The sequence below is a fragment of the Sander lucioperca genome, chromosome 12 (genome assembly GCF_008315115.2).
Source record: "Sander lucioperca isolate FBNREF2018 chromosome 12, SLUC_FBN_1.2, whole genome shotgun sequence".
In the NCBI taxonomy this organism is placed as follows: domain Eukaryota; kingdom Metazoa; phylum Chordata; class Actinopteri; order Perciformes; family Percidae; genus Sander; species Sander lucioperca.
In genome coordinates this window covers 94,917-120,007 of record NC_050184.1, presented here as the reverse complement: position 1 = coordinate 120,007, position 25,091 = coordinate 94,917, and the positions used below count along the sequence as shown (strand labels likewise).

The following is a 25,091-nucleotide window of genomic DNA, read 5'->3' as shown; positions in this document are numbered from 1 at the left end:
AACAAATCTAAGAGCATTATATTTGCGTGTTTTGGTCTTAAATAGCATTGTTTGCTCTGGATCTGTCTTGACCTTGATTTTGCATCAACTACAGTAGGAACTCAACAAAGCAAAAGCCGTATGTTAATCTATACTTTACGATTTTGTCTTTCCCTCATATAATCAGAGGGGTGCAATAATAAAAACTCTACATCAGAGACTACAGTATCATCAGAGGCCTGATAAATGTCAAAGTGTGTGTGATAAGATGTCCTTTTCCTTTAAGCTGTATTATCCCTCCATGATGTAACTATGAGTAATCTCATATGGCAGAAAAAAGGCCAGAGTTCAATTACCTAGATAAAAATAATTTCTTAGGTTTGGCTTTATGCTGTTTGAAAGACCAACTATTGGCCTACAAAAAAAGGCACATTTGGGGTGATGCGCTTATTTTCTTCCTCACAAGAATTTGAGTTAGATGAGAAGATCGATACCACTCACATCTGTGTGGTAAATGTGAAGTTGCAGCCAGCTAACTTAGCTTAGCACAAAGACTGTAAAAAAAAAAAAAAAAAAAGGGAAAACAGGACCAGCGAAGACTCCAGGAAGTTACTGGTCTTGGCCAAGAAATAGCCCCTGCAAAACAGTCATTACACTAGTCAAACACATTATACACTTCAGTTTTTGTATGGATTAAACTAAATAAATATAACATGTTAATTAGCTTTAGCTGGTAGGTGGTTTCTGTTAACTTTGGACAGAGCCAGGCTAGCTGTTTCCCCGTTTCCAGTCTTTGTGCTAAGCTATAGCCGGCTGCTGGTGAAAGCTTTATAAGTAGCATACAGACATGAGAGTTGTATTGATCTTCTGATCTAACTCTCTGCAAAAAAAAACAATATATGTAAATTAGGTACACAATTCTATTCTAAGAAGTATAGTCAAAGAATAATGAACTGATAAAATGAGACTGATAATAAAAATAAGAGTCATATCAAACATGCTAGAAATACATATTTCCACTTTATTTACATTTAGACATAACTGTGATAAAACACAGATGATGTTAGGGGTCAAATAAACTAAAACAGTTAGATTAAGATTAATGATTTCTATCCATTTCTATAGTGAGTGACATGGGGAGACAGTTAAGGCAAGTTCATAGAGAAACATGAGCGACTTCTGATTTTAGAGCTGGTTGATGACTGCTTGATGATTCCCCAAATGGTGTGACCTTGCATCCCAGCAGAGCATAATTCTCTAACTGAACCGTGCAGATGAACCATTAGTCCCTGGAGATATTTTATTATCCTTCACCTATCCAACAAGACTTGTATACTCTCACATTGCACCATGAACACTAGCGTATAAAACAAAAAGTATGCAAGTTCAGAGAGTATATTGTACCTCCCTTGATCATAAAGTATGGTATGCTGCCATTATTTCAAACAGCCAACACACAAAAATAATAACTCTCATTATTGAAATTAGCTGAAAGAAAAATATATAATAAGAGTAGTTAAGTTGGTCCTTGCTTTTATCAACATGATAAACTGATCCACTTCTGTCTCCTCCACAGTCTGTGTCTCTGCATTGGCAGGATAACTGAACATGTACTCATGCACATGCATGCACACAATCATGCAGCATTGCTTAGGATTCTCAGCTCTAGCATTGTCCCAACTCTTCCACCATGTTCTTCTTTAAATGCATGCATGTTGCTTTGTCTGCAAGGACATAGGGGTTAACAGCACCCCAGGCTCCCACTGTTCCCTCCTGCAGACAAACCACAAGCACCATGTGTTTTTATTTCAAGATGGAGGATACAAGCACGGCAGAGTCACATAATAAATAAGAAGTCAGTTTGACTTTTGATTTTTACGCCAGGGAGTAGATGGTATTCATTGGAGAGTGCAGCTCCAGACTTCCACCAAAGTCCAAGTCCCTGACATCTCTCCTGGTTCCTGTGTACTGGCCAATGAATGAGCCGTCCTCGTTGAACGGTATCTCGCCTCCTTCACCATAGTCCACCAGACTGTCGTCGCTGTCTGATCGCTTTATCATTGCCTCCATAGACGGCTGACCTCTTTGAAGCCCTCTTTCCTCCTCTCTACAAAATAGTGCAACACAAAAAAGAAATTGGTGCATTATGTCAGCACTAGAAGAAAGAAAGGGTAGATGATAAAACTCTACCTGATGTATCATTTACAGTAAATGTACGTACCGCCGGGGGTAAGGCAGAGTGGAGACACGTGCTATCCTAAAATATGAAGAGAGTTTAAATGAGATCATCATAACTATGACAGGATAGATCATTTTAGCCCAATTCATTGATCATCCACTCATAAAATGCTTGTAACAGTCCCAGTATTCTGTTATGGATATACTATTTATAGGTCAAAATGCTTGTCTGTTACATACTGTATAAACAAATCAATAAATAACAATCCATGCAGGGTTGCACAGTTCAAATGTCAATATTTAGTCTGTTCATACCTTTCAAGAGACCTTGAGCGGTTCAATGGGAAAAGAATAGGGTTTGGGGGGGAATAAAGGTTTAGATAGAAAAGGTAGAGTAAATAGAAGAAACAGAAAATAATATAAGCATGAGTTATCATAAATAAGGCCATAAATACTGTAACCAGATTTGATTTGTACCTGTGCAGCATCGTGCTAAGATTTTATCAAATTAAAGGCACCCAGTGGAGTTTTTGACCACTAGTAGTGTTATCAAGCAATGTTTTTTATGAGTGGGTCCCCATTTTATTTGTGTTGTGCACATACGGGCATGTGACATCACGTGATAAACTTCCCTGCCTCTGGTGTCCTGCTATTCCACTGATCGACAGTTGGCGACGGTAATGCGCACACATAGCAATGCACCAGAAAAAGCAGTGAAGAAGACTGCCATCTAGCAAACATGGATCTAAACAACGCACGATTTAAAAGTTAAAGTAAGGAAATAGACTTAACATGTTTGTCAGGCCTTAAATGACAATTCCGGCACAAAACGAACATAGGGGTTAATAACAGATGTGTACCCACTCGATCGCTCTCTGGGACATGTTTTCATGCTAATCGAATGTGTTTGTAGCTTGAAACAAGCTAGCGCGGACCGCTGATTAGCTTACAACGCTAGTATTCGCGGCACAGGGAAAGTAAAAACAAATTGCTATTTATACCACTAAAAAGGCTCACTTTTATCACCACAATATCACCACACTTCAACGGTAGCATAATGAGGGTCCCTAAATGTTAACCCGAAGCACTGAGAACTTTGTAAGTGTACAGACAGTTTATTAAAAAGATAGTTTAGAAAGACAGTAGCTCCCAAGACGGCGGCCGCCTGTATACGAGAACGCAACTGTCTTTATAATTAATCTTTTTAATAAACTGTCTGTACACTTACAAGGTTCTCAATGCTTCGGTTAACCCCTAAGTTCGTTTTGCGCCGGAATTGTCCTTTAAGAATACACTAAGCATGTTGTGGTAAGTAACACTGGATGCTAGCTGTTTAAAAGATAACTCAACAGGGCAGCTTTAATTCACCAAACAATTCAATTTTTATTATAGTGTCAAATCATAGAAGTTATCTCAGGCCACTTTTCTGATAGAGCCGGTCTAGACCACACTCTTTTCTCTCAGCAATTCTTTTCCCAAATGCAAGCATTTGAACAGAAAGTGAATGCACAGCTACAGAGCAAATGGATGTAAATACACAGCTGTTATAATTATCAATAATGATAGTGCTGTACAGTGTTATGGGAAAGTATCTATTCAGTATTATTACCATGCCATTAATGTTTATTTTACACAAGCTGTACGCTTTAATGCTAACCTGTAGTCAAATGTTCCCTCCTGATCTTTGTCATCCACTGGCTCCAATGAAATGTCTTTTTTTTCCCGAACTGAAATTAGAACAAGCTTCACTGTATTAAGAGATACATTTGTGGTGCTATTGGACATCACAGAGTATGAGGAATCACCACTGTACCTGGGTACTTTCCCCCTCGGCTCCTTTTGATGAAGCAGACTATGAGTAGGATGAGCACGATGAGAGCCACAGCACACATAATCCCGATGAACCAGCCCTGAGTGGAGATGTCCACCTGGTCCTGAGCATACGCTGAAAAACAAATAAGCATGTGCACGCACATGTAAGTACCCACATCAACAAACTCGCCATCCACTCAGCCCTTCAAAGTCTTTATTTAGTCGACCACCAAATGTGTTGATGCATGGGGGAAGTAGTAAATTACTTTCAGTGGTGTAGTGGGGTGACTCCTCCGTATGCCATTCCCCTATCCCGATCCGAGTTCTTGCCGCCACGTAGAATCTGTATCGAGTGTAGCGGTCGTATCGCCGGAGTGAGAAACTTGTTATATTTGGAGTGAACTCTTCTACCCGCAGCTCTTCACCCCTGGTGGCATTCACTGTGGGGAGAGTGGAAGTTCCTTTGTGTTAGGAGGACTCTTGATGCCGGTAGAGTGCACACAACTGAGCTGGTAAGTAGCTTACCTGCCCAGAGAATGTCTACACAAGTGTTCATTACCCATTTGAGAACATACTTCAGTGGTATTTTGGTCTTTGAGTGCATATTTAAGTGTGCTATTATGTGCTACTGAGATGTGGTTTTAAGTGTAAATGTAAATGTGGACATTTTTGTCAGTTTTGGTAAAATTCCTTTCAGTTATTACAGTTTTTTACGATCGCTATGACACTTTTTTCAATACTTTTAACAACTTTCCTAAACTCTTAACACAGTTAGCACATCCGTCTGTGTAGGCTATACAATTAACACATTTCTTGTTGCTTTGACACAAAATGCATACAGTTAACACAAATTTAAAATGCTTGAACTTCTTTTACACACAAGCTCCACCAAGACCAAAACAATGGATTTTTATTGCCAAATTTACAAATGCTTTCACTCTGTATGTCAGAACAGATAACATAATGTTCTAAACCTAACTTATAGGCTAAAGTCAAAGTGAACAGCTGATCATATTGTAAATTGAAACACAAATATATCCCCTGCATTTTATATATACATTTATTGAGAAACAGCTGATTGAAGTTATGCAAATAGATCAATCACAGCTGATTCCCTTCTAGGAAACACACTCAGGTGTTGAGGTTCTTTCAATCACATGATCATATGGTAGTACAGTAAAAGAGGACCTATTTGAACAATATACTGTAGATGAACAACACAGAAAATAAGAAAAATGCCTTCACGAGGGAGAGGAAGGGGAGTACCAGGACAATTCTGTCTCTGTCTCCTTTTTTTCATAAACCGTACATTCTATAAAGCTACTCTGAGATGGGTCATTCATTTTTTGTATTGAATTTCTGCAGCAAAAGAAACAAAATGGTGGCCGGGTTGGATCAGTGGGTAGAGCAAGGGCACATATACTTGGAGGTTTATGCCTCGACGTAGAGGTCCAGGGTTCGAATCCGACCTGTGACGATTTCCTGCATGTCTTCCCCCTCTCTCTCTCCCCTTCTCAACTATATATATATATATATATGCATATGCATGCATTTACTAAACCCAACAAAACAAAAATGTAGAGAGGCTTCAAGAGAAACTGCAGTGCAAAACACAATCTATGGTCAATACAATATACTATTGTCTATTGTATAAGGGCAGACCTTACACATAAAATAATGCAGTTTCTGTAATTCCATGGGATGTTAGTGTTTTGTATGACATTGTGCTATGATTGACTAAATGTTCCTGTTGGAAGAGAACATGTGTTAGTGTTTCGGAAGAATTATTTGATTTTGAGACATGTTTGCATTGTTTTGGTAAAAACAGTGTATTGTGTTAGTGAATTATTGTATTTTGAAAATCAGTGTTGGAGTTTAGTTTACAATGTGTGATTTTGAGCATGAAATTAACTGTTTTGCCAATTGTGTGTTGTAGGTGTGTTGGTGCGTTAAGAGTTTAGGAAAGTTGTTAAAAGTATTGAAAAAATTGTCATAGCGATCGTGAAAAACTGTAAAGAGTAGCGGTTTCTCCTAGGGGGACTGCAGAATAATATATTATGACGTATTTCAGGGAGGTTTCAGATGTTGGGTTGGGGTACCTGTTTGGTACTTGAGGGAATATCCAGTAATGATACCGTTGGGTTCTGCTGGCAGGTCCCAGTCGACATAAATACTGTCCAGATGTCGCTGTTGGATCCTGAAGGATCTTGGAGCAGATGGTACTACAGACGAAAACACAGCAGGAAATAACTCACATAAGCTATGGAAACAAACATTAGGCTAATTTGTGATTTGCTTGTGCTTGGTAGAAGACACAGATGTTCTCTTGTTCCTTATATATTTGTACCTCCTTCAGGCGTTGAGAAGTGTATATTATTACTGGGCGGCCCTTCATATCGATTGTTTGCCACCACTATATACATCTTGTAGTTGCTATAGGGGATGAGTCCAGTGAGGACCCCAGAGGGTTCTGGATCATTGTCTGGAAAGGATTTTGACTTCATCCCTCTGTTGACCCTCAGCCACCTGAGCTGGCTGCTGTCCCTCCAGTAGTAGGCCTGAGAGATGAGAAGCAACACATCCAGCACTGTGTTATTATTTTTGGAAACTATTTTTCAAGAAAAGGTGTGCCTGGACATGAAAATGAACATGAAAAAAAAGAGGAAGTGTTTTATAAAAGATTTGATGGGCTCTTCAAAATTAGGGGAGGCAGACAGATCAGTCCAACTGAGAACATCTTCCTTAAACAAAATTATGAAAAAAAATTTAATTTTCTTTGTTTAATGTCTAATGCAGTATGGTGAAACAAACCAAGATCAATTATTGTAGTAGGCGATTGGTTCTTGACATTGTTGGGCAAAAATTCCATAATAATCTTTTAGCATATTGTGATCTGAGAGAAAACTAGACTCCTGCATCTCCTCTTGACTCTGTTTTCAGGCTTTAGAAAATCTAGCCTGTGACGTGAGAATTTGTCCAATCACAGTTCATTTCAGAGAGACAGCAATCTTATTGGCTGTTTTGCAAATGCATATGCCCATGCGACAGAGAGGGGAAAGGGAGAGCTGCAGGAGGAGGTCTCAGTCTGCTCTAAATCCTGACGTTTGTTTTGCTTTCTACCCACTGCAGCTTTAAGGAAATATGAAGTGAATAGTCTAATATTAAAATATCAAGGCAATATTGCAAGTGACAGCTTTCAAGTAAATAGTCAAATGCTACACAACTTATGGCCAATATTTTAACATACTAATAATGAAGCCAAATAGTAGGGAGCATATATTAAATTCACAAGAGACACACCTTGTATTCTTTCAGTGCTCCCATCATAGAGCCACGTGTAACTGAGTCCCAGTGCAAAGTCACCTGGGTGCTCTCGATATCGGACACTCTCAGGTTCAGGGGCGCAGTTAAGGGACCTGAGGAAAACAGAGATACCCTTTTCTTTGCTTATCAGTGAACACAAAGAGAGTTCATGAGAAGGACAACTTGGTCCCAAGTAAAAGAATACACTAAAAAAACAAGAAGAGGTATGTTCAGAACAGTAAGAGGTTGTATTTGTCTGATTAAGATTTAGGTTACAGCAGAACTGTTGTTGTGACATTCAATTCTGTGAGAACTCTGAAGAAAGTCATTATCCGTTTATCTTATCCTAAATTGCAACACTGTTTACCATTTTGTGTGTTTAGGACAATCCTTCCTGCCCATCCTGACTCATTTGTATCTTACTACATGTCATCTAAATTAATGTAGCGATTGTTAGAAAATAGGTATATTCTTGTGTGTCTTATTAAACCTTTAGAACATTGTGAACTGAACCCTGCTTTGTGTCGCTTTGTTCTTTGATCTCGCCACTGCTTTCAGAATCGACTCACAGAGGTCAAGTTCATAGCTTGACAGAAATATAATAAAATAGTGGAGAAACACAACATGCATACATGCTGTCAAAACTGGTCATTTAATGGTTTGATGAGTATGACAATTATGTGAATAATATGCTATGTCACCAGATCTTGTAACAGCAAGTGAACTGTACTGATTTGAACCCAAACCAGGATTTGTTTCTAAACTTAACTACGTAGTTTTGTTGCTTAAACCTTACCAAACTGTGACCGTTTTACAACGTTAACAAAGTGTTTTAAACCATGACTGTTACATTTAGATATGAGGACGGAAAACGCTCATGTGGGTCGTATTTCCTTCCACCGCCAGGAGGTGCTTAAACGCTCCTACAGTATGGGTTATATTAGAGGGTAGAAATAAAGGACCTATATCGTCATATGATTTGGAGGACTTGTTGTGGATAAACCTGTCATCCTTTAAGAAAATGTTTACCTTAATATGAAAATATAAACATTAACAGGGCAATAGGAAAACGAGACATAAAAACAATTAGACAATACAAATCAAATAATTGCATTAGAAAATAAGACATCATGCTTTTGTCTTTAAACTTTGGAGACACAGACCATGTTTCCAGATAAAAAAGATGGGTGCCATTGAACTGCAGAAAAAAATTAGATGATGTAACTAAAAGATCGCCTGTCAAACCGGAAATTAACGAGAACATTGTGGCAAATGCTAAATGCACGAGACACATTATATTAAGTTAGTTTTTACTTCCTTTTTTACTCTACATACTCTCTATATATTAATGTAGAGGATTTAGGTACTTACGGTCTTCCCCAGAGTAACCAATGATAACAGGAGACTCTGGACCCAGCCCAAAGTCGTTGACAGCCTGGACTTTGATGTCATATGGAGTAAAGGTATCTGCATCGTAGATGTAGTATCTCGCCCATTTAGTGGTTGCATTCTTCCACTCCTCTCTAGATTCTCTCCTTCTCCACCACACCAGATACTTCAGGTGGGGCCCATTCCACTCTCTGTAGGTCAGAGGCTGAAAGCGACCAGCATGATTGGTTTTAGTTTAAATGAAAATATGATATGTTATACATAACGGTCAAGATAAATATGAAAGTGTTACAGTTTTTAATGGGTTCATTACCTCCCAGCTGATCTCCATGTTATTCCTCCATGTACCCACACCCTTTACGTTCTTTGGGATGACATCTGGGGCTGTGATGGAAAATCAATTCAGTATAAGATCATATGCTTTAAAGGAATACTTCAGCATTTCAGGAAATCTGCTTATTCATTTTCTCGCCCAAGAGTTAGATTTATTTAAATATAAAAGACAATGCACATTATTCAACATTTCTGTAAATGTGCCAGTGTTAGTCAGCCAGCTAATTTTCAACTGTAGTTCTAGTAACCTAGAATGCATGTCTTGGTCAGAGGAAACCAGAGCACCTGGATGAAACCCACGCAAACATGGGAAGAACATGCAAACTCCAAACAGAATGGCCCTGCCTGGACCGGAGATCGAACTCTACAGTGCTCACTTGCTGTGAGGCAGCACTGCTAACCACTGAGCCGACGTGCTGCCTTAGGAAGATTTGATACCACTCTCAACATAGTTTATCAGTTAAATATGAAGCTACAGCCAGGAGAAGTTAGCATACCTAAGCATAAAAACTGGAGCCAGGCTAGCTGCTTCCAGTCTTTATGCTAAAATTTATTGAAAAAAATTCTGGTACAGGATATAAAATCCTCTATTCCAGACTCTAGCAACACAAAACAAATATATATATATATATATATTCAAATTTTAACATCTTATTTTCATAAAACACATTCATTTCATAATTGAAATTTTCTAACAATTCATAAACAAGTTACATAAAGTACTGACAAGCTTTATAATTATACTAGCGCTGTCAAACGATTAAAACATTTAATCGCGATTAATCGCATTAATGTCATAGTTAACTCGCAATTAGTTGCAATTAATCGCACATTTTTATCTATTCTAAATGTCCCTAGATTTATTTTTGTCCAAATATTTTTTCTCATTTTAATTCTCTTATCAACATGGAAAAGTGGATTGGCTTGCTTTGTGCTTTTGTCGCCTGGCTTTGACGAGGGGGTGGAGAATTCGCATCAGCTGTGTGCTTGGTATCAAGTGGTATTTCAGACTGGACGTGCTGCGATGATAGCTCAGTTCACAACGACAAAACACACAGATCACTTTGAACCATTTGGCAACTTTTTAAAAGTAAACTTTCCATTCAGAATCTTATTGGCATCCATTTCGGCATCTCGCGCTCGCCATCCACTCAAAACGTAACGTTAGCCTACTACTCTTTGGCCGGCTCGCAAGCCCAAACAAGTGTGTGCGGTGTGCCTGTTGTTTTGTTTCCGGTCTAGCTAGATCCAGTGTGGTGTTTTTCTAACGTTACTAGTTGTTGTAACAGCATGTGAAAAAAACTACAAAGTTTGCTATGCCAAAAAGAACGTTAATCTCGTGATTAAAAAAAATTGACACCGTTAAAATGGGTTTGCGTTTTAACTGACAGCACTAAATTATACATTACACCCTTTGACAGGCAAAATGCATCCAACCTATTCTTAAAATAATTAATTGAAGTGGAACGCACAACTTCTTCTGAAAGCTCATTTTATGATTTTACCGCATGGACTGTGAAAAAATTATTTTTCTTTTCAGACAGGCATGTTCTAGGGTAACGTTTTCAAGAATTCCCTCGTGTCTCATATCTATTGCTCCAAAACTGAAAGATAGGCTCAACTGTTACATCATATATTCCCTGTACAAGCTTATACACCTGAATCATATCACCTCTGTATCTCCTAAATATGAGAGTCGGTAAACTTAATTTCCTCAATCTATCTTCATAAGACATATTTTTAATTCCTGGAATTAATTTAGTAGCTCTTCTCTGGATTTATTTATGCTAAGCTAAGCTAACTGTCTCTGGATTTCTTTATGCTAAGCTAAGCTAACTGTCTCCTGGCTGATTGCTTCATATTTAGTCAACAGACATAAGAGTGGTATCGTTCTTTTCATCTAAACTAGACAGGGAAACAAAGTAGCGTATTTCACAAAATGTTGAATCGTTCCTTAAAAATGTGCTACACAAATGGCTGTTTGCTAGCGTAAAATCAGTCTCCAACAACAAGTATGTATTTCAGGAGTATCAAACCCACGTGCACCGCTGCTCTGGAAGCGCGTAGATGGGCGACTAGGGCGACTCATTCCGATTGCATTGACAGCGATAACCCGAAACTCGTAGTAGGTGAAGGGTGTAAGGTGCAGAATGACAGAGTTGAGGTCCCCTGGGTAGCTTGAGAGGTTTCGCCACTTCCCAGGCAACCAGTCATCATCATCATACTGCACTATGTACTCTGTAACAGAGCAATACATGGAGAAATATAGCCAAAATGTAAATACATCAAGAATTACCTAAAACCAATAAATGTTCTTATTTCTGTGAGTTTATTTAATTTACTGCTCTTACCTGTTATAGGATTGTGGTTGCTGTCTCCAGGGACCCAACTGAGTCTTACACTGCGTTCATATGGATCTGACAACTCCAACTTAGTGGGAGGATCTGGACGATCTACACACAGTCATACATGAACAATTAAAAAGCCAAACATGTTCTATGGTTGATGAAATGTCATTTATTTTAAATGTGTCATACCCATCACCATTAGGCGTGCTGAGGCAGATTTCTGGTCCAGTTCACTCTTGATAACACAGGTATAATTGCCCTCATCGCCTCTGTTTACATTAGTGATAACCAGATTTGATTCATCCAGAGAGATTCTGAGGATACAAGCGAGTAAAACTAGTGTGATCAAAGTGCTCATTGGTTCACGCTGAACAAAAACTTTAAAAATAACTATATGTAACTTTGAAATATTTCTGAAGCTGTGAAAGTTTTCATTTGATGATCATTAATGACAGGAAACAAGACTAACAGTGAAAAGAACACTATTTTTATATAGCTTTTATTAACGCCTTTGCCTAAGTCAGATTTTCCCCCCAAAGTAACACAATGATTTGCAGCAGACGGCGCTACAGAGCACACATTCTGATGGGTCACAGATTTCGGTGTAACACCGGAAAAGCCTGTGTTGTTGTATCCAGCCAGGTAAAGAGTAGCAAGAAATTTTTATTTTAGAAGTTTTTTTATGGCTGAGCCATCACAGAAAAAAAGGATATTAAACGAAGAACAAATAAAAGCTAAAAGGGAAAGTGACAGACGACAGTTGATCTTTAAATGTACGTCCCGACCCAGAGCGTCAAAAAGTGACGCCAAGAGTCCCAACTAAGCGCGTCTAAATATGACACCAAAGGGATACACGCGAGTCCCGAGAGCGTCAAATAGTGACGCCAAGAGTCCGCACCCAGAGCATCACATAGTGTCTTCAAGGGTCCTGACCAAGTGTGTCTAAATATGACCCTAAAGGAGACTTTTTGCGTCTACAACAAACAGCAAAGGCACCTGACCAAGCATCGCTTTTTGACGCGATGGGAGTGAGAATGTGTTGGACAAAGACAAACTTTTGAGGACTTTTAGTAGAGGTCATGACATGCAAGTATAGCCAATTGGGTAATTGTCAGACTTTGCTATACTGAGTTAGGGGGTGCAGTCACATTTCAGCAGGCTCCATGAACCCATGTCAAAAAAGGACTGCGCCCCCTTAACTCAGGATTGCAAAGGCTGACAAAGAAACTTTACAGGACTTTTAGTAGAGGTCATACCATGAAAGTATAGCAAATTGGGTAATTGTCAGACTGCTATCCTGAGTTAGGGGGGTGCAGTCACATTTCAGCAGGCTCCATATGGACCCATGCCAAAAAAGGACTGCGCCTCCCTAACTCAGGATTGCAAAGGCTGAAAAAGACAAACTTTTCAGGACTTTTAGTAGAGGTCATGACATGCAGGTATAGCAAATTGGGTAATTGTCAGACTTTGCTCTCCTAATTTAGGGGGTGCAGTCACGTTTCGGCAGGCCCCATGAACTCATGCCAAAAAAGGACTGCGCTCCCCTAACTCAGGATTGCAAAGGCTGCCAAAGCAACTTGTCAAATACTGACACCTGGTTAGTGTCTCTCAGCGTCTGATACCGATGCAAAAATCACCCTTTAGGGTCTTTATGGAACGCACCGGGTAGAGCAGCAGCTCAACCGCGGCACTGCAAGATGACGTAGTATGAAGAGTGACAACAGTAGCGAGTAGTATGAAAGACAGAAAATCTGTGTAGGGAGGTTGGTTGGGATGGTGGATGGGTCAAACAACACAGGACTTTCACCCAGGAGACTGGGGTTTGTGTCCCGTTCTTGTCCCTGAAACGTACATTTTGTAACCCACCCTTGAACAATTCCTAAACGGTCACTTTCTTGTGATGCATGTCAGTTAACAGATGGAGACGATTACGGGATTGTAAATGATTCAAAATCAAACCCGAATTGGCCCTCAGGTATGTAATATGCATACAGTATTTCATTCATAAAATAACTTTACAATGCACAATGTGGTGGTAGTCAGTAGCCTACATTAAATTACATCTCTCATCCCTTTAGTGCCCAGTTTTATTTCTTTTCTGTCTGTGTTTGTGTTGGCCTACTATTTTATTTTCCTTATTGTCCCCCTGTACTTGTGTAAAGCGTTCTTGGGTTTCATGAAATGCGCTATATAAATCTAAGTTATTATTACGTTGGTTGCTACAACAAACTCTTAATGCTTTAGCTGGTGACACAGTGATAGTGATACACGGTTTAGCCCACGATACATCCAAAGTAGGCTAAGTTACCATATGCAATAATTGCAATGCAACGATGCATCTGTGACTTATTATCTTATTGTAAATGAATAATTTTCTGTCTGAGCAAAACATTCTTCGCAACTATATGACATCCTGGTAACACTAACTCAGTAATACATTGGGCAATACAGCACCGTAAAGTGTTTAAAACACTACCGCTTTTGTCCACAGTGGCCGCTAGAATAAACACAAACTGAAAGTTTCATATAGCCACTTTAAATTAAAAAACATTAGTGTAAATGTATAGTGTATATCTGTGTAGAACTCATTCATAAAAGATATACTGTACCTCCAGCCAAAAGTGACGTATTTTTTGTCTTTCATCCAGGTGGTTGTGACAGGAGTAGTGACATCTGCTTTTACACCACACTCAAAGCGCACATCACTCCCACGGATGACTTTCATACTCTGTGGTCTTGTGACAATTAAAGTGGGCTCTGAGAAAAGTGGATGAAAACATATGATGGATCACACAATCAAAAAGTAAAAAGCAAAATATTTTTAGTATGAAACAGTGATACCCTCACCTTTAACCTCTACTCTGACTTGACTTTCTTCTCTTCCTGCAATGTTGCTGACAATACACAGGTAGGTTCCCTGGTCATCTATCCGTATTTGTTTGATCTCCAGGGTCCCGTTACTGTGGGTCTTAAAACGATTTCCTTCCAGATTTCCCTGTCCATATTTGGACCTGTGTGGGCAGACCCATAAACACACACACACACACACACACACACACACACACACACACACACACACACACACACAAACACTGTGAGCTAATGTCTTAACACTCTGCATTAAATTGTCAAACAGCGTGTTCTCACCATCGCAATTCAGGCACTGGGGAACCAAAGTAGCGACAGTCTAAGAGGCAACGACTGCCCTCTATCACCTTGATGAGTTCATTTCTAGGCCCAAAAATACGTGGCGTTGCATCTAGAGAAACATTGATAGTTAATAATAATAATGATGTACTTTATACTGTGAACCTTTGCTCACACCCTGGTCAATATTTTGCACACTCCTGCTCAAAATGGTACACCTCTTCCAATTTAAAACAGATATATCTTTACACATTTTCTACTGCCAACTCTTCTATTTTATAGTATTTCTCTTGACTTTTGCACTGTGTTTATTGTTTACACTTGAGGCAAATGGCTTGTGTGTGTAAACCTGCTTGGCAATAAAACTGTTTTTTATTATGGTTTTATTATGAAATAATTTCCTTTTTCCCTGGACCTGAGTTGTCTACTATACATCAAGTGTAATTGCTGATTTCTTACAGTTCTCAAATGCCTCTCACTGTGATTTGTGTGTACTGCGTGTGGATAGAAAAAGAAGAAATGCGACGGGAAATCTACATCTTGTTTTTCCCCACAACCAGATATTTACCTACAGTGCAATTATCCAATTACTCCAGCTGCTCTGGAAGTATGTTAAGTAATATCTTATTGTGCATGTTTAATATTTACATGAAAATCATAATAAACAGTTCAGTATTACACGGTAACTGTTCTCTAAAGGCCCTAAAAAAGGATTTTCTCAATTAGCCTCTTACTATGAATTATAAAGTTCTACATAAACACATTCATTTCTGCCAGAGTTACCTGTTTTTTTTGTTTTTTTTACATGAGAAATTTGATCTGTATGTTTAGTTTTGTCTGTGTTCTTTACAATTGTTAAAGTGCACCAATGAGAATTTAGCAACATTTGTATCAGAAACAAGTCGCTCAAATCTGATCAAACTACACCCACACAGAGTTACAATTATAATAAATAATTTTAACTTTTTAAGTTTTTTGTTTTTTGTTTTGTTTTTAACTTTCTTACCTATTTAGTCATACATATGTAATGTTATTACAGAAATAAAGCATGGATTAGCCATCTTATTGTGTATTTGATGTATTTGATTACATGGCATTTGATGTTTAACAGCAGTAGTTTTTAAACTTTGTACTAGGTACACCACATTTCTAAATGCTCTTATATTGTATATACATGCATTTTTTTCTTATCACATAAATATACAGTATAGGGATCCCAACCGTTATTTTAAAATTCCATTTCAAAACAGTTCCATAATGTCCTACTACTTCATTTGTATAAGCAAATGATGTGCCATGACATTGAAAAAGTATTTGAGTTGTGAATAGACTAAAATGTGAAGAATGCTTGAAATATACCTCATGAGTATTATTTTAATTTTTTTCAACTTGGCAAACCATTCAAAATCAGAAACAATGTTTTACACTATAAATGCCATGGACAACATTGGACGACAGGGTGGTAACTTACGTAGCACGTTGACAAAAGCATTGGCCATTAAGTACCCATATTGATTTGAAGCATTGCACTGGTAGACAGCAGTGTTTTCAGCAGTCACACTGCGTAGAGTCAGTGTGTCTCCTGCCACCTGTCTGTTAGGCTGCGGTGTTGCAGCTAGAAAAAAACAACACAAATAAAGTTATTTAGATTTACTTTTACAGCTAGTAGGTATGATCTCAAATAACATACTTTCAATTGGTTCCCCATTGATGAACCAGCTGATAGTGGGACGAGGAGCCCCATCAGAACGACACACCAGGCGTCCATTTTCCTCCGGGGCCAAGACCAGATCAGTGGGTTTCTCCAGCCAAAAAGGAGCCGCTGTCAAATAAAAGTATGTTAACTGTTTTAATACTATTGTGCAGTAAGAACGATTTCTGAAAGTGTCTCTTACCTTTGACCCTGACGGTTATTGTGTGCTCAATGTATCCAATCTTGTTGGTAGCAGTGCAAGTGTATTCACCCACATCATCAAAAGATGCCTTTGGGATTTGAATCATCTTGTTGAAGTTCTTCATTTTCATGCGTGGCGTCAACACCAGGTCGTCACCATCCTTGGTCCACATTATGTGAGGAGTTGGCCTTGATGATGATAAATAAGGCGACTTTCATGAAATCAAAGCCAAAATTATACTGAACAGAAAACATACAGGCAGATAACGTTTTGAAACGGTAGCATTAAATATTCTATAACAAAATGCCTACAGTTACAGTATATCTTGTGATCTTGAGTTAACACTCACACTCCTGCAGCGATACACTCCAGGAGCAGTTCTTCCCCTTGCAGGACAAGAATGGAGCTGGACAAGCCTGTGGGAGACAGCCAGGTGGGGGCAGCCTCGGACACTGTACGAGCTGCAGAGGAAACACCACAACTTCCCAGTCACATACCCTGTCTGACCATGAATCAAGTTAACTCAGAAAAAAAGACAGGACAGCTGAAGCAGAGCATACACTCACCACAATTAGTAAATTTAGTTGTAGCAAACGAGGAGTCTTTTTAGGGTATAGTCTGAAAAGTATATTTTGACAACGTGTGTAAACTGCTGTCCATATTGTAACACTAGTCCAGCCTTGCCTATGTAATACCATAGTATGTGTCCAAAGCTATAGTAACACAATTATTATTTTGTTCCCAATGAATGTTTTGTTGGCAGAAATCAGAGATGCAGTATAGAAATGTCAACAGGAAAACAACACTGGTAATATTTTCCAATATGTTTTGGGCAAAGTGTACATAAGAAAATTAACTTATCAAGTATCATCCAATGTGTTTCGCCTGGAGTAATTTTTTGTGACTGTTTAAACAGTCAACAAGACAACAGGCCGAAGACCCTGAACAATCCTCCAGCCACAGATCCTGATATCCAACCCCTATTATATGTTTCCTTTACAACCATTGCATTTTGTAATTTTCTATGTTTTTAGGTCAGGCCCATGTCTGACGTTTACCCATGCAGCATGCAGGTTACCAGTGTAAATACCTGAAAATGTATGTAAAATAATTCGATGTGAACCAAAACAATCAGGTAATGGCTAAAAACTAGACACTGTGAGTGTGAACACACAATCATACTCACTTGTAAGCACTTTAACAACCACGGGCATCTTCTGCTGGATGACATTCTTGTAGGGGAAGCGGGCATTACAACAGTAATCAGCAGCAGAATCGTTGAACAGGACGTTAGAGAAGTACAGATCTCCGTTTACTCCCATGGATAGCCTGCGGTCCTGCCGCACAGGCTGCATGGTGGGGAAAGCTGTCTGAATGGGCCAGTTGAAAGGTCTCGCATACGAGCCTGGAATGAAACACGGTGTAAAAAATAAAGTCAGCTCACAAGAGATGCTTTTCTACAGCTAGAGTTATTGAAAGCTTGTTTGTTTAGCAGATTATTACAGTGTCTCTTTGTTGAGACTTATTGATCCAAACGTTTCGAGATGTAACTCTAGAGAGACACTTACAGCTGGACATCCAGTAGATTTCAGGTTTTGGCGGGCCTGGTGGCGGGTCACAGGACAGGACCAGAGGCAAGCCAGCGCTGACCACCACAGGCTCCAGAACCTCCCTCGGCCATACAGGAGCTCCTACACAAACACAGAGGTTTACTTGTCTCTACAGAGCAGCAAAGCTAGTTTTGCTGTTTGATGTATTACTAACATACTGATTACTCAGCTAATAACCTACCAGATATAAGTATATATCTCTCTGGTGATACTCCCAAAGAAGCAAATAACTGATAAAATCCTAGTTTATTCTTCTGCGCCATATAGAGCTCCATTGTTGTCCAAACACTATTAAAAACTAATCAATAAGCCTCACTGTTGCACTGGTAGACATGTTCCTTCGTTAAGATTAACATGAGCACTGTTTATTTTGAGTCAGGCCCAAATAAACCATCCTCCTGCTGCTGTTTTGCTGTCACTAGCATCAAATAAGCAGCTAAATAGTCCCTTACAAATACATTATTTATTCCTGTTTGAGTAATGTTTGCTAGATAAAAAGGTACCCAGGTGTGTTGGGAAATGATTTTGCCTTTTTAAAAATGAAAGTACATATTTCCGACACATTTTTAAAGATTTACATCTTCGGTAGGAACAAATGGGCTTGTAGCACTCAAATGGGCTGAGTGCTAAGGACAGGTTAGGGATGTTTAAAAGTACTGAGAGACTGTTTTTTTTTCATGGGATGAACTGCCAATACCAAAAATACAGAATATAGCCAGCCTTATACTTATAATTTCTAAGTAGTTTTGTTGCTGTTGTTTTTTGTATGATTCTACTTGCATTTTTGGATAATATTCAATATACAGTAAAGCGTAATGCTGCTGAATTTTCATACACAGTCCAATTTAAGTAATGTAGGTATGGAGCAAAACATAATCACATATCACATAAATTGAGATTTATGTGTTGCAGATCTATTACTCTACATATTGTACAGAAAATATGAAAGAATGTTGCTGTTTAGTTTGTTAGTGGCATTTCATTCTAAAGTAAAGTCCATATGTCTCAGTGTGTCACTGCACACACTGAGGTCACTGTGCATCTCCTGTAAGTGGTGTGTCAGTGGTGTTGGATATAAACAAATAGTGGATTCTCTAAAAGTCCCAATACTGATCTTACTGTATAGTCGTAGTCTGATCTTGTGGGAGTATGCAGATCCATACTCATTGGATGCAATGCACTGATACTCTGCCTCATATTGTTCTGGATTGTTCCAGGCATAGATGTCCAGCGTCCCTGAGCGCCTGCGCATTGATGCTTGAGCGTCACGTGCCACATTGAAATACTTCCCATTACGTCTCCATGAGAAACTTCATGAAAGTGTAAAGAAAGACAGAAAAAACAGTGAGGTGGTTTGCAGACAATAATGTCTTTCACAAAGCTGTTCACTTGGCTATGTCAGCTCTTACATGGGATGAGGGTTTCCTTTGGCTTCACATTCTATGACCATGGTGTCTTTGGGGTCAACAATATGCTCCTTCATTGACTGCTTTATGATGGTTGGGGGCTGCCTGACTGCAGGCAGAGACATTAGAAACTTATATGGTAAGACAATGCATATCACAAATTTTAAACATGCAAGTACAGTTACTGACTCACTTTCCAGAGGGATGTCGAAAGCCCAAACACTCTGCCATAAAAGCAGCAGCAGCAGCAGTGCTGGTTCGAGCAGTGTTCCCATCTTTACAGTGCATGGAACCAAGCCACTCTTTTCTTTACCAACTCTTCTGTTCTGTCATTGAATGACAGGAGTATATACAGTTATTTACGTATACAGTAATACATACATGTCATGCAGATAAAATCCATAACAAATTACTATTACGACACTTCTGACTACTGTTTTCACTAATGGTTCACAAATAATGTGGAATGCAGCAATAGACATCTCAGTGGTGGAAAAAGGGATACCACAATGTAAAAAGGATGGCATTAGTGATTAAAAGTCCATCATTCAAAGTCCAACTTAAGTAAACGAATATAAAATTATCAGCAGAATGTACTTAAAGTATCAAAAAGAAAGGTACCAATTCTGCAGAAAAAAGGCCCCTTTATATTTAGTTTGGTAGTTTAATCCAGTGGTTCCCAAGCTATAGGTCAGCCCCCTCCAAAGGGTCACAAGATAAATCTGAGGGGTCTTAAGATGATTAATAAGGGGTAAGGGGTCAAAAAAGGTTGGGAACAATTGGTTCAATATATAACAATGTATTGTATTTTATAAGCTTTTCCGATGTTTTTATTCTGAAAAGTAACTATGGCTGTAAGGTAAATGCTGTGGAGAAAAAACTGAAAAAAATCTATCTGAAATAGAAGTAGAATTGAAAATAACATTAAATTAAAATACTCAAGTACAAGTATCTCAAAATTGTACTAAAGTAGAATGCTTGAGTAAATTTACTTATTCTCACCACTGACATCTCCACTACTAAGATTATCATAATTTTTACATACAGTAGTACAACTAAAAGAGGGGATTAAACTGTGTTTCAAGCTGCCATGAACCCTCTGAATGTCTGTGCGGCTCTGTAAAAAGTAAATTGTAGTATATAATAAGACTAATAACATATCTTTCATTAGATGTCTCTCTTCAAAATCTTTTCATCACGCTATTGCTGTAAATGTGTTATGAACCACGAGTCATGTTAGTATGATCAGAACAAAAAGTTGTCAGTACCTACCTCTCTCATGGAAAGTCAAATCAGGGCTCCCTCCTCCCCATCTCTGTAGCTTCCCCAATGCATCGATAATTCCAATGACTTTTCTCACCCGAAATTATTCTTGTTTGTGCAGTATACCAATTAAAGCCTCAGTCCTTCAAATATCAGGTCAAGAACCCTAGAGGAGTTGATACACTTCAGTAATGGAGTTTCTGTCTGTCACTGCCACTTACACTCTGCCCACCCATCGCATGAATAATGAATGAGTGCCATACACCACCTACTCCTCACCCACATCACTTCACTGTTCTGGCCAGGCTCTCATGATTCTGAACAATCTAGCTCAATCAAACACATTCACAGAGTTTGTTCACACAATAAACACACTGATGTTTTCAAGAAAATACATACATGTTTGGATTTATTACACCAACAGTTGGGACATTTTAAATGATTTGGACTGAGAGCATATCTTTATTTCTCAAGGCAACAACAATTTGCATTCTTGTTGGTTTTTGATGACATCAAAATGTGGGCTTCATTGTTGACTGCAGAGGACCGGGAAAACAGTATGAAAGCAATGTTTGTTTCTCCCGTATGAATTTTACATGTGCAAATCTCAACTCACATGACTCTAGCGCGATAGCGCTGACAAAGGATGGAAAAATGCAACATTTAGATTTTTGTCAATATCAATTTGATTCAGTTTAATGATAGCCAGACAGATTATTCTAAGATGATCAATTTGACTGTACTGTTGACCTTCTGTGATATGAAATAATACAAAGTAAACTCCCCTTTCACACTTCCTCCTCTTTTTATTTCCCTGAATTTCCATAATACCAATTAGAACTTATCCTCTGTTTTGTAAGATATTTTTCTCTACACTCAAACTCCATTCTCCATTCAAATGCATATTTTCTCAGAGGAGGAAAAGGTCATTACCATTCAGCTGAGAAAATCCTACGTGGGGAAGCAGCAGTTTTCCTTTCTAGAAACAGTGCCAAAGTTGCAGGAGAAGCTGTACTTGTGTTAAACAAAAGCCATCTCACTTCTGCTGACAGAGTCCTGACCTGTGTAGGCTTTCAAGCATCCACACAGGGCTGTGTATACAAACCAGCACTGACTGGGCTAAACAATAGCTTGGTGATGGGGAGGGAGGGGGGGATAACATGAGGTGGCTCTACCTACAGATGAAACTAAACGTGCAATTCAAATTCATATTTAGATGATAAAGCTGATTTAAATGTGCAAAGTTTGCATAAATATATTGCTCATCATAAGGTATTTAACAACTTTTCAATCATATTTGGAAAGAGTGTCAGACCGCTTGTGACATAAACCATTAAGACTCTCACAGCTCTGTAGCTGACGCTCTGCATCCTCTGGGCCTGATCCCCTACCCTTTGTTCACATGTGAAAAACAACCTGCCTTGCCTCACACAGAAAACAAAAGCAGAAGTGGTATGTTGAGCTTCTTGGCTCTCAGAATGGTCTTTTTCCCCTCTATACATCGGACTGAAGCAGTCCTGGCAGTGAGCAGTGATCAGTGCCATGCACCAGATTGCACAGTGAAGAGGCAGAGAGGCAGATAGAGCCAGCTCAGTGACGACAAGAAGGTCTCTATGCTTGCGGGTCTCCTTTGGCACGTGTGCCCAGGGCTCGGGTGAAAGCAGATGGCATGTGGAAGGGATTGTTCGAGCGCACAAGCTGCCTGTTCAGACTCGGAGCACCTTTCATTTGCCCTTTGACGTCACTGCGTCAGGGAGAGCACAAAAAGAGGCCTAGAGTCATCGCCACTGTGCCATCAAAACATTATTGTCTCACAAACTTGAACACTGTGAGATAATGGTAAACTACAGCAAAACATTTTTTTCCAAGATCATCTTGTAACAAGACTAAAAGTCTACAGACATGCAAGCGACTTCTGTGAGGCTGAACTTAGGCATAGCGGTGCCTTAAGCTAATTGCTAAGATCAGCATGCTAACATGATCACAATAAAAATACTAGCGTGCTGATGTTACCATCTTACTTTAGTGTGATAGCATGCTAACATTTGTCAATTAGCCCTAAACACAAGTTCAATTAAACCTACAGTAGTTGTTTCGACATTTCAATCAAAACCACAAATATCCACCTCAATATGGTGCGCTCAAATGCACGTGTCACTGAAACATTGCCACATAAAACGTGATGCAAATTCATGTCATCTCAACAGCAGGTGAGAGCGGAACAATCTTGTTTTTACTCTTACAAATCTGCTGATGCAGTTGTAGACCCATCCCACTTCTCAACTCAGACTATGACATCATTAAAACCTTGAGTACCATTGATAGCTCTCTTAAACAACAGCTGGAAAAACTAAAGCACTCCTTTAGATGGTGATACACTCTATAGTATGTGTCTTAATGTGCTAAAATACTGGGTACTACATATCCAAAAAGTAATATTCAAAATTAGCTTAACAAAGTACAAAGTGGTGAATGTTAGGGGTCCTACCTTTGAATGTAGTTAAAGTGTTTTCTCTGCTTCTGGGTCCCCTTTTCTCCTTGTTGCAGTGACAGCAGACTCCTACTTTCTTCTCATCTTCACAGTGAGCTTCACCTTTCCCAGCAGCATCTGGCTTTTGTGTTATGTGTCACTCCATCAGCTTAAAGCAGGTGGCAGGCGAGATAACAGAGGCTCATGTGGCCCGTCAGGACGGCTGTCCCGAGCCTGGGTCACACGCCTGGCAAATGGGGCCTGAGAGCCTATTATAATAAATCCATTGTGAAATCCACACATAAATATAACGTCATCTCCACAGAGATGGGAGAAAAGAGTTAAACACAAGTAGCATGTCATGCACTGACTAGTTGGTGGATTAGGTTTAGGTGTCACTCAGCTTCTATTTAGCAACAATCAACTGCAGCTTGCTTAAGAGATCTAATTATTTTTTGTTATTTTTTCACGTGTGCTGTTAATTTGCAGTGTGGTAGATGGGGGGTGGGTTACTGACCTTGTATCTTCACTCTGGCTGGCACGAACGCACACTCTCTCTCACACAAAGCGTTTCTGTATGGAACAAAGTCAGTCTATTGTGGACAGGGAGGGCATAGCTTCCACACACATGGGGGGGTTTAACCCGTCACATTCAAGTGATTGGATGGCTTATCCTTTATTGATAAGTCTTACATCATTAGCCAACACTAGGGTGATTTATTTATTGGGTTTACAAAACGTGGTGATGGTTAAATGTGTTCAGTACGGGGCAAAACATGTTAAATGACAAGGAAAGTAGTCTTCATAAATATGAATTTATTCAAAACAAATACTCTAAAGCTGTGGGTACATATTATAGAGTAGAGTTTAGCACAATTTGCTCTATATCATCTGTGATGTCACATGAAAGTATGATTTAAAGCTTATATTACATTTAACAACACTGACAAGTGCAACATTAATAGTTATGATCAGATAGTAAATAATGTAAAATGTGCACCTTACACAAAGCTTTTCTAATAAAGTGCATGGAAGTGCTTATTTCTTGAAGGTCTATCAAGAAGTCATCAAACAAAGTGTGATATGTAAGTGAAGCATGGCGACAATCCATGACATCCTATTGATTTGACAAACAGTACATGTATAACAGGAAGTGGACAAAACATCAGAAACATATGATACAAAAAATGTTTTGAACTTAGCAGCTTAGCAGCAAGTGCAGCATCTGGCTTCTTTGTTCCTGTGGAAGTTGTCTCATACAGACATGAAAAATCCCTTATAAAAATGGTGATTGTTCAACCTCCTCTAAATCTGATACATGCTGCAGATCAGTACATAACGTAATACAATTCACCTACATAGCTGGCTTTGTAATTGTGAGTTCGGCTGCAAACACTACTAATCACATTTTGGCAAGGGGAAGTTTCAAAACAACAGATGCAAAAAACAGAAAACTGGCATAAACAAAGAGAACTGTAGTCACATGTAGACCCTCAACAAGATATTTTATTAATAAGACTACAAACTTCACCAACAATGTGTCTACACATCAGGAAAGCACCACATTGGCAGAGCAGCAGCAGCTTTAGTGGTCCATCTGTGTCTACGCAGGATGCATTCAGGCACAGTATTTAGTCTAGGACAACCGTGTTTTAGCATCGCTAGGAGCCCAACACACAATGGCTCCAGCACGAAAAACAGAAGGCAATAGACTTGAGACAAAAATACAACTCTGGTCTCGTTCACACGTATGAAACCGGTAGACACGCAGTAAAATTCACACAAGCAGATCTGTTAGACTCTACTTTACTTTGAGCTAAATAGTAACCGCCAGCATGCTAACCTGCTCACAATAACAATCCTAACATGCTTATGTTTAGCAGGTAGGCTATAATGTTTACCATGTTTACTATCTTAGTTCAGCGTGTTAGCAAAATGTTTGCTTATTAGCACTAAAC

The 25,091-nt window shown here is 39.0% G+C and overlaps 1 protein-coding gene across 3 annotated transcripts; it reads right to left on the bottom strand.

Moving 5' to 3' along the window:
* Nucleotides 1–986: 986 nt before the first annotated feature.
* On the bottom strand, nt 987–23,735 carry nfascb (neurofascin homolog (chicken) b). Of its 3 annotated transcripts, XM_031290186.2 has the most exons (29): nt 23,651–23,734; nt 23,152–23,402; nt 20,673–20,829; nt 19,594–19,726; nt 19,404–19,509; nt 19,114–19,304; nt 17,953–18,075; nt 17,571–17,789; nt 16,734–16,845; nt 16,385–16,572; nt 16,180–16,311; nt 15,961–16,104; nt 14,490–14,601; nt 14,190–14,353; nt 13,952–14,099; nt 11,532–11,656; nt 11,346–11,447; nt 11,035–11,232; nt 8,975–9,045; nt 8,644–8,866; nt 7,270–7,385; nt 6,317–6,527; nt 6,069–6,191; nt 4,236–4,409; nt 3,971–4,102; nt 3,815–3,884; nt 2,473–2,484; nt 2,201–2,236; nt 987–2,086 (listed from the first exon to the last, which is right to left on the bottom strand). In XM_031290186.2, exons 3-29 carry the CDS (start codon nt 20,679–20,681, stop codon nt 1,855–1,857), a joined length of 3,606 nt encoding a protein of 1,201 aa, XP_031146046.1. In that variant the 5' UTR covers nt 20,682–20,829; nt 23,152–23,402; nt 23,651–23,734; the 3' UTR covers nt 987–1,854. The 3 variants fall into 3 exon arrangements, with proteins under 3 accessions (XP_031146046.1, XP_031146048.1, XP_031146049.1); XM_031290188.2 differs by lacking the exon at nt 2,473–2,484 and having other exon boundaries at nt 23,651–23,735; XM_031290189.2 differs by lacking the exon at nt 20,673–20,829.
* Nucleotides 23,736–25,091: the final 1,356 nt, after the last annotated feature.

Excerpts from the sequence above, each read along its gene's own strand:
- nfascb (XM_031290186.2), bottom strand. Across the intron at positions 19,510-19,593 it reads TTTCGACATCCCTCTGGAAA|TCAGGCAGCCCCCAACCATC; the intron begins GTGAGTCAGTAA and ends CTCTGCCTGCAG. Across the intron at positions 14,354-14,489 it reads CCAGTGCCTGAATTGCGATG|GTCCAAATATGGACAGGGAA; the intron begins GTGAGAACACGC and ends CTGCCCACACAG.